We start from the raw sequence: 17866 nt of genomic DNA on the forward strand, positions 1-17866 counted from the left end.
AAATAGTTTGTTGCCCCTGAAAAACTGTCGTGTCAGATTTGCATTTTGTAGATTTGTTTTGGAGTTGGTAAACGTGTTTCACATTTTACTAATTTGTTTTATACCTTTAGAAATTTCTATTCTTTTATGTAATTTTGTTGAGACATTTGTAATTTTGAAATGTTCATATCCTTGCATTTGTAAAAGTGTCTCACGACATGTGTTAGCGTGTACTTCGCACATTCGCACTTCATCTGCCCCACAAACTGAATGCTTTCATTCTGCTTCTTCTCTTTATGTGGTTCACTGCGCCGACTTGCTATCCTATCTATCACTTTCTTCAAGCCACTTCTTTGTCGCTCTCCTCGCCTCACCATATACATCTCATCTCATCTCACATCTATGCTCGTAGTCTTACCATGTGAATAATTGATGTGCCATCTCGGACTCGTCTGGTGTATTTAAAAGGCGAATGAAGTCCTGGGGACAACGTCAATACAGAGCTAAAAGTAAAATTGTGGCTTTTGCTTGCCTGCCTGACTTGCACAGCAGTCACGTTTTGCTAATGACTTGCATCTGTCTTTTGTCATTTGGACAACTTCAGAGGACTTCAGGCTTTTCCATTCTATTTGAATCTCATGTAACAGCTGCCTAGGCGAGATTCTTGCATCAGTGTGAAGATGGCGCGTATGCCGCATGCCGTGTGTTGCTGTTGTGATGTCAGCAAGCAGCATTTCGCTGGCCTCTATTTAGAAACCAGAACAACTTCTCTTTATGATTGCGAGTCATTACATTTTGTGTCATCTTTTCATTCAGGATTCTCTTTCAACTTCATCTTTCCGAGCCTTTGAGCCAAATGATGTTTTATTAATGTTTTGCACAATAGTTAATTTTGTGCATTCTTAATCAAACTCTGTAAGCGTATTGTGTTTGGTACAGGCTCACTATCACTCACTGACATTGTTTGAAATGTGTAGCTTTCTTTCTCATTCTCAATTTGGGTTACCACACACATGCATATTTGAATAATTTTCACCTACAGCAGAAAATTAGTTTTGGCATTCGGGGTGGGGGGTGGTTGCTGATGCACCTGCGGCAACGCAGGAGTGTCTCGAGGTTTTTACAATATTGACTGGCCTGATGAAATACTTATAAATCCATCCACTCCTTTGAAGTTGTTCTGCCAGGTGAGAAGGGTATACCTTCCGCTGGATGTGAACACAGGTATACAGGAACAACGTAACACAAGACATCTCATATTAGTAAGAAAGGTTAAGACAGTGTACGTATGTTCACAGCAAAAGGGATTTCAAAAAATTGGAAGCTGTGAAGAAGAGTTCTGCTAAACATTGTTGTGGATAGTGGGCATGTTGCTTCCGTAGGCATTTGTATAAGCCTGTTCTCACAAGGATTTATTTAAAATTTGTGCAAATAATCATCAGCTGTAATTAGCAGAAACATGTCTTGTTATAGTAACATACTTCAATTGTATTTATTTATTTTTTAATGATAAATAGTATGCATATTTATATTTAACTTTTCATTTTTGCATGTTCTCCCTATGCTTGCATGATTTATTTATTTTTTCTGGGTACTCTAGCTTCCTCCCGCATTCAAAAAACATGCATTTTAAGTTAATTGAAGACTAAATTGTCCTTTGGTGTGAATATGAGGGTGACTTTTGTGTCCTGTGATTGGCTGACGACTAATCCAGGATGTAACCCACTTCTTGCCCAAAATCAGATGGGATTATTGTCCACCTAACCAGTGACGTAAGCGCTATAAAAAAAAATGGATGCCTGGGTGATGTATTTTATCCCTATAATATGCCCATAGGTTTCGCAAAATATTGCATTTTTGTTGAGAACTGTAGGATTTTCAAGGCTGAATGTTGGACATGCTTGTAAGCAAGGATCCATATTGTTGTGTGGGAAAAATTGTGTTAAACTCTTGAAAAATCTTCCCATAATCTTAGTCAAAATAAGTTTCACAGTTCTGATTTTCTTCCATATTCCAGGTATTACTGTGTAAGAGAAAGAAGTAAATTTGTTATGTTTCAGACAGATGAGTGTCAAGGTAGCTGAGGTCAAAGTCATTATTTCTTCGTCACTGTAAAACCTTCAATACGCGTTTCTTTAAGAGGTCAAAATGATTTTGTATGACAACAGACAACACCAGACAAATTTGGTTCTTGGGCTGAGTACCCTGGGGGCTATTAAACTTGTTATATAAAAAAGACATCATAAAGAATGAATAAGTGTGCGCAGTAATTGTTCCATCATCAAAATTTGACAGATTTTCCCTGTTTAGTTGTTTTGGGTGGAGATAGCTGTTCTGTGTTGTTCAGAAGAATCAACAGATGTTGACTTCATATGTAAAGAAAATCTTGACCTGATGTATCTTATTTCAACAATCTTATTAACTTACCTGACACTTCTAATTGCAATATTAGCAACCATGAACATCACTCCAGTCAGAAGTTTGCTTCTGACTGAAAGTCAGGTTACTTCTTCTTTCCTTCAATGAATATGTGATGGAATGCAATGTACATTGTTTTCGTGCGGCAAATTTCGTTCACCTTGCCCTGGCAATTATGGAAATGGTGTCTTTTTTTCTTTTTCTTTTTTTTTTTTTTTTTTACAAATCCCAGCCCCGCCTGTGTGGAGTTTGCATGGTCTCCCCGTGCCTGCGTGGGCACTCCGGTTTCCTCCCACATCCCAATAAGACTCTAAATTGCCTGTAGGTATGAATGTGAGTGTGAATGGTTGTTTGTTTATATGTGACCTGCGATTGGCTGGCGACCAGTTCAGGGTGTACGCCGCCTCTTGCTCGGAGATAGCTGGGATCGGCTCCAGCAAGCCCGCGACCTTAGTGAGGAGAAGCGGAACGGAAGATGAATGAATGGATGACAACTTGATGGTCATGAATACAATATGTATGAGTTGTATGTCCTTCACCTCGTCTGAGTGTAATTTTATGCCTATTAGAGATTTTGGATCAACATGCTTGTCTGCTTTCTCCACTAACCACATTAAAATCCAAAACTGGGAATATGATTTCAAAGGATTTTTCCAGTTTAGTTTCTTGTAGAATCTGTCAAAGAGCAGCATCATTCACATGCTTTTTTTTTTGTTTTGTTTTTTTGTTACCGATCATCTATTCTGAAGTCCCCAGTGCAGCTGTTATTAACAGTGGTTCACCTCACCTCTCTACAATGTACAAATCACATTGTCATGTAAATCAGCGGCCTCGGTCACAGCTGGTTACTATGGCAACAAGAACATTGGCGCTGACAAACTTTTCCTATGAGTCAAAACTGTCAGATAAACAATTAGTATTCATTCTTTGGCATACACTTTTTTATCGAAGGTCGGTTTTCAAGCATTTCTACCCCTTTGGTCAATTGCAAATTTATTAGACCATAGATACTCAGCGTGACAATGTTCACTGACATTAGGGTGCAACCCACCCATAGCAAGTAGCAAATTAAATGAGTATAGTTTTATGCACAGTAGCAGTTCTTAAAGTGCGTGCAACTTTGAGTCAAAACTCAGTTGCAATGTTTTTGTGCCCTTCGACTACGACAAAGGTGTGTGTGTGTGTGTGTGTGTGTGTGTGTGTGTGTGTGTGGGGGGGGGGGGGGGGCTGATGGATATACGACAGGAGATTTTTTTTTTAACAGTTATTACAGACACACGTCGGGGTGGCCACCTGGCCACCACCTATGTCTATGTGTGCAAGTAGTCAAATGAATCTATTAAAGGGGAACTAAACCCCAATTGTTTAATTTTTGCAAGAATATGTTACGAATACGACCCTAACTACAGGATGATGACATGATGGTTTGAACAAAATGTTAGCAAGTTTGGGTTTAAACCATCATGCTAGTTATCGCAGCATACACGGGGAGTCTCCTGCCTGTTTTCCAGGTTTGGTAACGTGACATTTACAACGCAAGCGCGAGAGCAGTTGTGACGTTAATTTCAGTCAACAGGAGAGGGCGATATTGCACAACATGGCGGCCCCCTCTGATGGTTGAAAATTGATGAATCTCTTCCATTCTATTTCCACAAATGCAATATTAATCAGAACACTGTATTTCGACTAGTGGGCGCACATACTGTACAACATATTCTTGGGGGGGCCGGGGGAATGGGGGCTTTAGTTCCCCTTTAAATTGCAGTGTGGGTAAAGTAAAAGCCAAGTTGACAAATGTTTCTTTTTCCTTTTTTTTCTCTCAGATCGACCACTACGCCCAGAGGGATTTGAAAAAGGGTCTGCAGCTTTTTGGCACAGAGGGCAACGTGGGTCTGACCAACGCCTGGATGATAGTTCAAACTGATGTAAGACATGATGACCAGTCGTGGGCTGCTACAGAAATAGATTCATATAGTTTATAGGTTCTTTAGATTTCTTACTTTCGCTCAGTCATTCGGAGGTCTCAGACTGCAATCATTTTTTGAAGTTAATAGAATCTGTCGCTTTACAGTTCTGTTGATGTTACTTACTGACAGCCTCAGCTAAGAAAAATAGCTCAGATATCTCTGCCACATTCTGAGTTTCCTAACTTTAAAAGGCTGTGTTAAAGGAAAAAAAAAAAAAAGCTGACAGATAAATGGATCATCCTCTCGGAAAGGTAATCTTTGTTCCCAGCTTTCACTTTGATGTGCTTTACCCGAATATTTGTTTTAAATATGAACAGAAAAAAGGAGCAATTTGTGATAGTGAATAACGTGGGGGGAGAGGATACGTGTAGCTAATACTGCGGCTGCCGACTGCCTTCAGGAGACATCAAATGACAAATCGTGGACTTTGGGTTAATTTTCACATCCGAGATTGAGCGTTACAGAGAGCAGTTTTCTTCCATTAGTAGCCTACATGATGACAGGTCAGGCCTGTTTGTGTGTATGTGCTCAGCTACAAGGCATTAGCATGTTTGTGTTTGATCAAAGGCATCACAGTGACAACAGGAAAAAAAATATGCAATAATGTGTGTTAGCCTGTGTGGGTGTTAATGTGCAGTTTTAGCTGCATGCAGGGTGATGGCGTGGGAAGTGTCATAGTTTGACATTGTTCGTGTTCAAGCATGAATGCACTTTACTTCTTGTCAGATCACTGTCGTACGATATATGTATGTTTGTTTATGTCTGTATGTAAATGAAGAAGCCTGAGTCTAGCCGAGTTAAAGCCCATTAAAAAGACAGCCCTTGTTCTTCCACAGCTCTCCCCACCAAGCCTCTTTCATACATGCTGAGTCACTGAATAGATAATGAGGAACGTGTCCCTGGGGCAGAGTTCAACCTGAATAGTATTAACTTACTGAATAGTTAAGCATCTCTGTACACAAGATGAAAAACAATAGACTGGATATCTGTGAAGACTCATCTACTATCAAATATAGAAAAAAAATAAATAGTTCACTTAAGAAAGACATAGCAATAATCAATCAGGCTTTTTTCGAACGGTGTATGCCATTCATCTCTTTTTATTATTTTAATTCTTGATAAAAATCCAAGCTTCAATCATTGTTTTATGTCGTTTAGCTGCAGAGTGTTTAACACTATTCTTTAGTGGGATTTACAGTCCACAGAGACCAAAAAGATGCAGGGCACTTAGTCTTTTCATGAAATGCACTAATTTGTGTAATATTGCAAACGTGAAACTTTGTCAGATCATGTAGCAGTACAAAGGCAGAAGATAAAGAGGTGATCAATTAAGTGGGTCACAAAATGATCTTTGAAGGAAATGAAATGTGCATTAAAAAAGATAGAAAAGTGGCTCAATTTGACACAGGGTTGACAAAATGACAGATCTATTCCACGGCAAGTAAATTAGCTGAGTTCAATGAGAATAACAAACACTCCCTTGCAGTTCCGCTGCTGCGGAGTGACCAACCACACGGACTGGTTCGAAGTCTACAATGCTTCCCGTGTGCCTGACTCCTGCTGCCTGGAGTACAGCGACAACTGCGGCCTGGACAACCCGGGAACATGGTGGACAGCGGTAAGCACTGGCATGACAATCCAACTGTCATTGTTCTTCTCAGTCTTTTCATTCCAGCTTCCATCCCTGAACAATTAAAAAAAAAAAATCAACCAACAGTTATACTACAGCTCTGTTACTGTAGATTGCGACGAAGGTACTGGATTTTACTTAGGGTTTCCAAACTCAATAGCAGGAAACACAAGAAAGGTTTAGATGTGCAAATCTGAAAGTAACGCTGCAAGCTCATCAGCAGAACAGATTAGTGTGGTTTCAATTTTATCAGAACTGGAGAGAAGTCAGACTTCAACAATTGGATTGCAAACAGCTATTTTGGTAAAGGTTTTCTTTACTGTTGATTTGTCTAGGTAGTGGTAAACCCGCCTGACGTCGGTGCGGGCAGCTTGGGTTCAGTTCCCACTCAGTGACGGTGTCAATGTGGGAGCGAATTGTTGTCTCTCACTGGCGATAGGTCCAAGGTGTAGTCTGCCTTTAGCCCGAAGTCAGCTGGGGTAGGCCTCAGCAACCTGCGACACTGAACAGGATAAGCAGTGTAGATAATGGATGGATGGACGGATGGGTGTGACAGACAGAATTTTCTAAAACAGTTCCACACAAGGTGAGCTCGAGTTTCACTTTGCTGTTTACTCTATTCCTTGTGGACAATTCAAGTGCTGAACATTAAAACACGATTCCAAATTGTCAAAATGTCAAGTTTTATTTCACAAACATTGTGCAGCCCTGGGCGGCACGGTGAACGACTGGTTGGAGCGTCTGCCTCGCAGTTCTGAGCACCGGGGTTCAATCCCCGGCCCCGCCTGTGTGGAGTTTGCATGTTCTCCCCGTGCCTGCGTCGGTTTTCTCCGGGCATCCCAAAAACATGCATGGTAGGTTAATTGACAACTCTAAATTGCCCGTAGGTGTGAATGTGAGTGCGAATGGTTGTTTGTTTCTATGTGCCCTGCGATTGGCTGGCAACCAGTTCAGGGTGTACCCCGCCTCCTGCCCGATGATAGCTGGGATAGGCTCCAACACGCCCGCGACCCTAGTGAGGAGAAGCGGCTCAGAAAATGGATGGATGTGTAGCCCTGAGCCACTGCAAGTAACATGGAGGAGTCATTTAATTATATAACAAAATGATTCAGTACCGACTGTGCTGTCATGCACCACTGCGACCTCTGAATACTCTTCAGATGATTAATCAGTGAGTAAATTATGATTATTTGTAACTGTACTATATATATAATTTTTATTTTATAATTTTTTTTGTGTACAGTAGCTAAAACGCTGATGAATGTGGCGAAAACAGATGCAGCAGATATTCTATATTATATAATCAGAAGTGTTAGCAAGTGATAAGTGATTCTATTAAAAAGTTAGTTTATAAGTCAACTTGCCTTGTGATGATGGGACTGTTTTAGGACTGTTCACTGCCCATGGCCATGATACAGTCAGCCTTTAGTTTGTCATCCCAGTGAGCATGACTGGCATAAGCATATTTTTTCCATTGGCCAAAAGGGATGTCATGAATAAGCCCTATGACCTGTGCCTAGCAACACACGACCACACAAATGTCATGTGATCTACACTGGCGTGCCTCCTAGAATGCTAATTTCACGTGTTTTAAATAGGTTTTTTTGTTGTGCAGTTCATATCAATCGTGAAATTTTAATTGAATTTAAACAAATGTAAAAGTACATTAGCGTATAATAGAGAGGGCTGTAGCTTTCCTGGTAACCTACCAGTTTTTCCTTACAAAAATGAAACCTTAAACTCGTCTTAATTCACATCGTTTCATCACTTTAATGTGCGGCAATGTTTATACAAGTATTGTAGACGATAATCTTAGAACAGATACTACAGTGACAATAATAACCCAATATGAGAAGTTCCCTACCTGGTGCACCAACTGTATATTGCAACCACTAAAATTGGTGTTCCAAGGTTGCAGTAGGAATGAGAGAGCTACTGTTCTCCTTAATACAAGTCTATCCTGTTGAGATTTATTTTAAAGCTGATTTCTACAAAACTGGTTGCTTTAAAAGCAAATTGTCGTGAGTTTTCTACATATTGCTGGAGGTTTAGGGGGTTGCAGCGTGATCTTGCTGTATTTTGTTGCACATATACATGCTGCAAAAGCATTTTCACCAAAACCATGAATATCATGAATGAAAATGCATTGAACTGATACAGTAGAATAGGTTATGTCCTTTTTTTCTTATTTATTATGATCGTAACTTGAACTTATGTTGGATAAAGCTGCATAGGGTGTTGAGGTAGTCAGAGAAAAAGTAATACCTGTCCTGTGTACAGGGTTGTTAATGAATAAATGCTGCTGTGTGCTTCCAGTTATTTGCCAGGAGACCATGTCATACAATTTATATCAACATGTTGTATGATAAAGTAGGTTTTTATGAGAGGAAATTGAAGTTGCAAAGCTATGGAAGAACAGCTAATTTTCAAAACAAACACCACATCCCTGTGACCTGCTCTTCACCCCTGCAAACTCTTCTGCGCTGCATTTGTAAAATCCCCACTTGCTATTAACTTGTCACTTAGTAACATTAGCGCCATTCTTTTCAGTTATGAGTGAGAAAACCGGTGCCCACTCTCTATCTTTATAGACAGAAATTTTAAAAAGATATCCTGAACAACCATGTCCCCATTGTTCAAATTTCTTTTCTCTTCCCTAGTTGTTGAATTTCTCCATCAGACTTCAATCTTGGTGAATTCTATTGTAGTTTTAGCACCACGATTCTACGAGCTGGCATATTGTGTCCTTCAGGCAGTTTATGGATAGATTTCTAATACAATGTTCTATTGTTGTAAAAATCTATCAAGTCTTGACTTCATTGACTTCCACAACTAAATAGACACTGTGCCCTGGCAAAAGTTCCCATTTTCACTATGTTAAGTGCATTGACTGAATTTTTATAGGTACTTCCATTAGCGATCACATACAGTGGGTACGGAAACTTTTCAGACCCACTTAAATTTTTTTCTCTTTGTTATATTGCAGCCATTTGTTAAAATCATTTAAGTTCAATTTTTCCTCATTAATGTACACAGAGCACCCCATATTGACAGTAAAAAAACGGAATTGTTGAAATTTTCGCTGATTTATTAAAAAAGAAAAACTGAAATATCACACAGCCATAAGTATTCAAACCCTTTGCTGTGACACTCATATATTTAACTCGGCTGCTGTCCATTTCTTCTGATCATCCTTGAGATGGTTCTACACTTTCATTGGAGTCCAGCTGTGTTTGATTATACAGATTGGACTTGATTAGGAAAGCCACACACCTGTCTATATAAGACCTTACAGCTCACAGTGCATGTCAGAGCAAATGAGAATCATGAGGTCAAAGAGCGCAGAGACAGAATTGTGGCAAGGCACAGATCTGGCCAAGGTTACAAAAAGAATTCTGCTGCACTTTACATTCCTAAGAGCACAGTGGCCTCCATAATCCTTAAATGGAAGAAATTTGGGATGACCAGAACCCTTCCTATAGCTGGCCGTCCGGCCAAACTGAGCAATTGGGGGAGAAGAGCCTTGGTGAGAGAGGTAAATAAGAACCCAAAGATCACTGTGGCTGAGCTCTCGAGATGCAGTCGGGAGATGGGAGAAAGTTCTAGAAAGTCAACCATCACTGCAGCCCTCCACCAGTCGGGGCTTTATGGCAGAGTGGCCTGACGGAAGCCTCTTCTTAGTGCAAGACACATGAAAGCCCGCATGGAGTTTGCTAAAAAATACCTGAAGGATTCCAAGATGGTGAGAAATAAGATTCTCTGGTCTGATGAGACCAAGGTAGAAATTGTTGGCCTTAATTCTAAGTGACATGTGTGGAGAAAACCAAGCACTGCTCATCACCTGTCCAACACAGTCCCCACAGTGAAGCATGGTGGTGTCAGCATCATGCTCTGGGGGTGTTTTTCGGCTGCAAGGACAGGACGACTGGTTGCAATCGAAGAAAAGATGAATGTGGCCAAGTACAGGGATATCCTGGATGAAAACCTTCTCCAGAGTGCTCAGAACCTCAGACTGGGCCGAAGGTTCACCTTCAAACAAGACAATGACTCTAAGTACATAGCTAAAATAACGAAGGAGTTGGTTCAGAACAACTCCGTGACTGTTCTTGAATGGCCCAGCCAGAGCCCTGACTTAAACCCAATTGAGCATCTCTGGAAAGAACTTAAAATGGCTGCCCACCAACGTTCATCATCAGGATCTGGAAGGAGGAATGGCAAAGGATCCCCAAATCCAGGTGTGTGCATCATTCCCAAAAAGACTCATGGCTGTATTAGCTCAAAAGGGTGCTTCTAGTAAAGGGTCCTGAGAACCTGAGCAAAGGGTCTCAATACTTATGGCTGTGTGATAGTTCAGTTTTTATTTTTTTTATTTTTAAGGGGGTCTGAATACTTTCTGTACCCACTGTATTAATGAAATGTTAAAAATGTAGGCAAACATGCAAGCGGAGGAATGTACAGTATGAGTTTATGTGATTAATGAATATAGAGTAGTGAACTAATCGAAAACTTTGACAAATATGCCCTCCAAAGAAACACTCAAACACTTAAAATGTTAAACACCCATTTGCATCGTTCCATGTGCTATTGCTGAAAATCTGAAGCATTAACGTTTCAACCAAAAGATAAAGCCAGTTCGCGCCTCGTCTTTACTGCTCTATGTAGGAAAGGTGCAATCAAAAATGACTGCTCTGATACCACATTATTATTTTATGATTGTGACGCAAGGTTGTAGGTTAGAATTTGAATGTATTACAATCATTGATACTTCAGAGTAGAGCGAGGAAGGGAGCAAGGATGTTGAAAGAAAAAGTACAGAAGTGGAGTCAGTGGTTGCAGTAGAGGGAACCATCTTTACATGTTCCTCCTGTTCGAACAACAAACTAAACAGCACAGACTACTCGACTACTGAACTTCTCTGCGGTTTCCCTTCTCTGATGACAGCAGTCACAGAATAACAAGCCAATCTGTTACATTTTTCAGTTAACATGTCTTGACCTGCCATATCAGCCCTGGCTTTCCTATCATAATTTACACATTTTCAAATGCATCGCTGAGCGCCACCAGGATTCTGTTTGATGAATAACACTGAAGCAGGGTCACTGCATTATTTTCCATATTGATTCAGCTGAGAATTACTGAGAAAAATTATATATTCTTTGATTCTCTGGTTTTCAAGGCAGCTGTAAAATGGTTTGTTTTGCTTTCTGTGGCTTTGACTCAGATATTCGATTAGTTAGATCGTATAAATAGCACAGTCACCAACCTTTGTCGGAAGAAAATAATTATTGGGTGACAACACCACCACTCTATGGTGGTAGCAACTTTGCCCATTCTTCACTTACCACATGGTCTTTTCACTGATCAGAGGCTGACACACATTTCTATGTGTGTCAGCCTCAATGTCTAAAAAACTCAGTTCCCTCATGTAACTGTCACATTTATGGTTAATTTATGGTGCGCGACTATGTCATTATCAAACCGTGACTGTAGGCTGTGTGTCAAATAGTGACATCCCAGTCAATTCAACTACACACATACATACAGTGGTGTGCCTCCTGCATATGTCGGTATTGATCCAATACCAAGTGTACGTTCGGAAATACATTAGTATCGTGCCCTCTACAATCCGTAACATTCTGAACACCCTCCCACCGCTCTGACTGAGCAGCCAAAGCGTCAGGCAGGATGAGATGTTTACAGGCAGAACGAACAGATTCAATATGGCAGACGCACTGACGTATGTATGCCTGCCAATGGCCAACACGCTCGTTCGTCATCTCATAGAAAATGGAGTGCGTCCTGCCAGTCTGAACACTGCACGCTCAGAGGGCAGTGAGAGCATCAGATTGAATTTCCTGAACGTACCCATAGTCAGCAAAGCCCAATGGGAATTGCTTGTTAATCGCAAACATTTTTAAATATGTACTGTACAAACTCGTTGGTCGGCCACGGCAAAGCTATGAGTTAGCAGCATTAGCATAAAAGTCTTTTGGTTCCAAACCGGTCCATCGCGAGTTAAAATGTACAAAACTGTGAAATTTATCTTGCCTGGCCGAGAGCTAAGCCCCCTGCAAACATCTAATCCTAGAATCGCCGCTGGTATAAAGTGTTGGTGGAGCTGACCCTTTCAACATATAGTAAATAAAAATGGCAGCAAAAGGTTTCACCTTTGCATATTCTCTGTGAAGACATTTTATACAATGTTCAAGTGTGTCTGTGGGAGTATTCATTGTATCTATTCATACATTTGCGATGCAGAGGTTACTGATGTTGGACCTGAGAGGGTCTAGTTCATCCCAAATGTGTTTGCACACCAAACTTTTCCAACTCTGCACTTTATGGACCTGCTTTGTGCCCTGGGGCACATTTATGTTGGAACATAAAGTGCCCTGCTCCAAACTGTTCCCATAGAACTGTCTAAAAATGTCTCGATAACATTAAAACTTAAAATTGGCAGGTTAGCACAACACTGAATCATGAAGGAACTGATTTCCTAAGCCTCTTGTCTACATGTTTTATCTCTATAGACTCATGTTAAATGCATCATCTGTTTGTGTGTCTGCATGCGCTTGTGTGTGTGTCAACAGCCATGCTACGAGCGGGTGAAGGACTGGCTTAATGAGAACCTGGTGGCCCTTTGGATCTTTGCTCTATGCACAGCACTTACTCAGGTAATTACAGAGAGTTCAATGATTTTTGATATTTCCACTTGTATATAGACACTCTGAGTTTTGGTTAAATAAATCTAACATTTCCAGTGTCCTTTGAATTAAGTGCTGCCGCAGGATTTCTGTGGTCAGCAGGAGCGCAGACTTTTAAAAAAATAAAATAAATTTTGTTCACACCGAAGACCACATTGTGGGGGGGTTGACATTCCATAAAACTCTTTTATTTCCTTTGCAGCCGATTGCTACGTGACATGGCTACACAACAGATCAAGTGAAATACTCTGTTCTTGAAGGCATCAATCATGTGGTGCTTCTTCTGCTGCAGCTTCTGGCTCATTTGTAGTCCGCCATTAGACTCTCAGTGGTGCTTTGAATTTTCTAATACAGCCAAGTGAACCAGAAAGTAGATGTAATCAACTTACCAGTGTTTGAGCATATGTGTAATTACAGCTCATGCAAAGTGATGCATTACCTTTTTTTCCACAGAGTAACTACAGGGGAAGTATCTGAACTTGGCCGCTGCTCAGTGAGCTTGAACGCAAATACAAATCTCTGTAATCCATCCATCCATTTTCTGAGCCGCTTATCCTCACAAGGGTCGCGGGAGTGCTGGAGCCTATCCCAGTTATCATCAGGCAGGAGGCGGGGTACACCCTGAACGGGTTGCCAGCCAATCGCAGGGCACATATAAACAAACAACCATTCGCACTCACATTCACACTTTTAGAGCAATTTAGAGTCTTCAATTAATCTACCATGCATGTTTTTGGGATGCCTGGAGAAAACCCACCGAGGCACGGGGAGAACATGCAAACTCCACACAGGCGGGGCCGGGGATTGAATCCCGGTCCTCAGAACTGTGAGCCAGACGCTCTAACCAGTCATCACCGGGTCGCCCAAATCGCTGTAATGATCATCTTAATGTGCAAAATATGCAACATTAAAAAAAAAAAAAAAAAAGCATTTATTTTAGCAATATATTAATGATGGCTAACAGGGGCGTCACTAGGTTTTATGGATAGGGGGGACTTAGCCCCCAGGAGATGCACAGGATGTGAGCGAGTGTAGCATGCGAGCACAACATTTAAAAAAGAGCTACCGAAGACTGAGAATTTGCATTTTAATGCTTTCAGACAGATTTTAAAACAATAGAATACAGGTTAAAGGTTTAAAGTCATCGTTAGATTTGTATTGTTATTTAAGGTGGAACCTCTTAGTGGAACCTATTTTTTATTTATTCTTAATAAATCGGTTTACCCGCCCAAAAATTGGTACATCTATGTGGAACGCTCAATTGTGCTTTCTCTCACACAGCGTAAACGTCAGTCTATCTGCATGTCATCTATTTCTTTGCTTTTTTTGCTGTAAAATAGCCCCACAGTCTGCTACTGGCTGGCGACCAGTTCAGGTTTAACCCCGCCTTTTGCCCAGAGTCAGCTGGGATAGGCTCCAGCACGCCCACGACCCTCGTGAGGATAAGCGCTATGGAAAATGGACGGATGGCTAGCCCCACAGTATGTCTCCCAAGAAAGTAAAACGTTTGAGTGATTGCGCTAATAGGAAGCTGACATTTTTGGAACGTAATGTTCACTAAAGAAAGGCGGACTGCTGTTGCTGTGCATGGCAGGGAGAGAGAGTGGCGGAAGCTTTTAAGTGAGAGACGGCACTCTCTTTTGGCTTCATTACAATTTACAAAACAAGTTTATTTCTTCACGTTTTCTATTATTCTATTCTAATGCCCCTACTGACCAAGATCAGCAGTAGAAAATGTATGGATTGATGGCATAGATAGAATGAATAAACAAACATAGAAGCTAGAAGGACCAGATAAGCACTTTTATCCAGGATCTCACAATTTGCTTATCACTTCGTGGCGGTCTTGCGTACATAACATTGACCTAAGTAGTGGGAGAAGGTTGGGTTCATCCAGTGTGTTGCTCAAGGACACTTTGGAGAGCAGGAGATTGAATCGCTGAAGCTGCAGGTTAACCGACGACCTGCTGGACCTCCATATCATAAATTATCAGAAATGTCATTTATTACAACACGCTCTTGCTCCCTCTACTTCCCCCAATGTTAAATGATTGTGATGAGCTTGTGTACCTGGGGAGCTATTTGATGATGTCACTCTCACACTAATAAAACCACTAGTACTTAGCATGAGCTCATCTTAACTATATTTTTATAAAAAGAATGACGTACTTCATATAATTCGTACAAATTCTTCTATTTGTGGGAGTATCAAGCATGATTCAGCGGTCACAACGAGATACACAAATTCCATCTTTTCAAAGATAACAATTATAGTGCCATGTGCAATGGTATCAATTTCACATAAAATGTATTATTATAGTTGCAGCTTGTAATGTCGAACTGCACTACATCATTCTGAGAGCTGTTTGTCATGTAACTAAAGGTAAATATTGGAAACACCAATTGGTATGATACAATACAGTTCTCCACCTCTGTGAACCACTATATCCACCTTAATAATAATAATAATAATTGTCTAATAAGCCTAATAAGGACAAGCACTATTGAAAATGTATCATTGACTGGATGATAATAATAACAACAATAGTACTACCACAAATTCATGACACATATCTGACAGTTGAACAAAAATTTCAACATTATTTTAATAAAGGCAGAATTCTTGATGCAGCTCTTAGATTAGTTAAATTAGATGATGTGGTGATTGAGTGTGTACACTGGGGGGGGGATGTCCTTTGAATTGATTTAATTTGAACATGTATATTGGTTGCACATGATTAAAATGTGTTAAACTAACATATATGATCATGTTATTTTTGAGAAGAAGGGGAAGTTGTGTCAGCACACATTACCACATTTTAATCACGTGCAACAGATGTATATGATTAAATGAAGTACTTTTTTTTTCAAGTGAATCGATGAAACCTTATTCAAAATGAATCATTGAATAATGCAAGTACACAGATGCTCTGAGACATGAATGTTTGATGTTTTCCAGATCCTGGGCCTGGTGTTCTCTATGACGATGTTCTGCCAGGCAGTCAAAGTAGAAACCTACTACGCTTAATGCTCAACCCTGACGTCCTTGAGCACATCTGCAATGTCCCTGCACTTAAGAGGGACGGATGCAGCTCTCCTCCTCCCGACGCATACCTTTCCCCTCTGGTGACATTTCGTCTGGGATGTTCCCACTTCACATCTGATCTGCTCACTTACAAACAAGCACAGTGTCAGTGTAATACGTTTCCTATGATTTGCTATGTGTCAAATATTAATTTCTGTGATGCATTTTACCAAGCAGTATATTGAACATGTGTTATGCAGTATTGTATTTGTTTTAAATTATGTTGTGTTTTTATGTGTTTTCAAAAGGAGAGGCTCAGTTAGCAAAGGGCACTGTTGAAGTGCTGCAAGTGCATGTCCCCTGCGATGGTGTGTATTAAATGTTTTGATCTCCTGAGCAGTCAGTGTGTCATTGCTCATCACGAAATGCTTGAGGCTTTTAGTATGTAATCGAGTTGTATTCAAGTAAAAAAATCCTTTACGTGACAAAGACTTGTGCTGGTGTAAACGCAATCTATTCTATTTAGCACCTAAAATAACTGCTCGGCTGTACTGAATAGAAAAAGCATTGTGTGGTGGATTTACATAAGACACGAGAATCACGCCATCCGCAATACAACTTAAACGTTCTCACAGGTATTTAAACATTCCGAAGCAGGACGCGGCCGACTGGCCCTGGGCTGTTTCCCCTCCAGCTCCAATAAGAGCTCCAATGACAAAGATTAATCTGGAGCCTTTGAAGGCTCCTCCAGGTCTTTTGAGTTACCTCAAAATTACCTTTTATTGTTGGCTGTCAACTGTAATTCATACTTAAAATATACGAGACACTCTGAATTAAATTTTCCAAAAGCTTTTAGTTGAAACTCAGCTTTAGTAGTTAGTTGATCATACTGCTGTTTTTGCTCTTTTGAGGGCTCCCTTGAGCAAAAATTACAGTCACTAGGCAGCTGTGTACTATTATGAAGCCTTCCCTTGATTGAATTATTCACATATGCTGTGAACTACATGCATTCAAAGGCAATATGAACACATTATATCCCAAAGGAGACAAGTGGAGTCTTTTGCTGCACCCACTAGTGCTGCAACCTTCCTGAGTTCAGTCATAAGAAGCCAACAAGAACGCAGCTTAAAATGAGTCATTCCCTGCCACAGCCTCAAAAGCTGCTTCCATCTTTTCAGTCAACCATCTTACATCAGGGTAAGAGGCTCTACACACACAGCTCATGAGATTACATAAGTGAGCTTTTATTTTATTCTATAAGCAAGACGAATGTATCAATAATAATCAGCCTATGTCATGAGTATGTGTTCTGGTTGTTGTTTCCCCCCTGTCTCGTACACACCTGCTCCTGAGAGCATCTTCCCCACCTGTGCCTCGTTTACCCTAATTACACCTTGCATTTAACCTCGTGTCTCATTCTTTCTGGTCGCCAGTTCGTTGTACCTTGTTGTCACGTTCCAGCATTCCTTGTTTCCACATCACCGACTCGTAGTAAGACTAGACCCTGTTCTGATTTTTGACCTGGCCTCTTTGCCTCACGTTTTCTGGATACTGTTGCCTTTTCGGATTGCCTGCCTGTGTACCGACTTCTGCTCGTATATTAAACCTCTCTTTTTTTAAACTGTCCATCTGTATTGGAGTCGTGCATTTTGGGTCCTGTCCTCTGTTCCGTTCACGACAGGAGGAACTGGCCATAACATGGACCCAGCAGACTCAGACCCAGTGTGCAAAGCCCTTCAAGCGCAGGGTCAACGCATCTCGAAGCAGGATGAGCAGATTGCTGCCCTCCACCATCTTCTAAAGGGACTGTCAAAGCATCAGGACACTATGATGAGACAGGTGGCCTCACAGTTTGAAGTTCTAATGAATATGGTTTAGAAGAAAGAACCAGCTGGCACAGTACCCGATGCCGCCACTACCACTGTTTCCATGTGAAGCAGTCACCATGAAGCCACCTGCCACCTCCGCTGCTGTCTGCCCACAGCTCTCTCGACCGGAGAGGTTCTCTGGAGATTCTGGGAACATTAAGCCATTTATCACTCAGTGCGAACTCCACTTTGAGATGCAGGCAGCTACCTTCCCCACCGAGCGGGCAAAGATTGCTTTTGTCATTTCCCACCTGACTGGTCATGCGGAGGCGTGGGCG

The 17866-nt window shown here is 40.9% G+C and overlaps 1 protein-coding gene across 3 annotated transcripts in view; it reads left to right on the plus strand.

Moving 5' to 3' along the window:
* Positions 1-16116, plus strand: part of tspan4a (tetraspanin 4a) — a 146555-nt gene extending 130439 nt beyond the window's left edge. For all 3 annotated transcript variants that reach the window (XM_061761448.1, XM_061761446.1, XM_061761439.1), the window contains 4 exons: positions 4221-4322; positions 5851-5982; positions 12582-12665; positions 15655-16116. In XM_061761448.1, coding sequence (XP_061617432.1) covers positions 4221-4322; positions 5851-5982; positions 12582-12665; positions 15655-15723 — 387 coding nt within the window. In that variant the 3' untranslated portion in view covers positions 15724-16116. The remainder of the gene's footprint in view (positions 1-4220; positions 4323-5850; positions 5983-12581; positions 12666-15654) is intronic.
* Positions 16117-17866: the final 1750 nt, after the last annotated feature.

This window comes from Phyllopteryx taeniolatus, chromosome 2 (genome assembly GCF_024500385.1).
Source record: "Phyllopteryx taeniolatus isolate TA_2022b chromosome 2, UOR_Ptae_1.2, whole genome shotgun sequence".
NCBI lineage: Eukaryota > Metazoa > Chordata > Actinopteri > Syngnathiformes > Syngnathidae > Phyllopteryx > Phyllopteryx taeniolatus.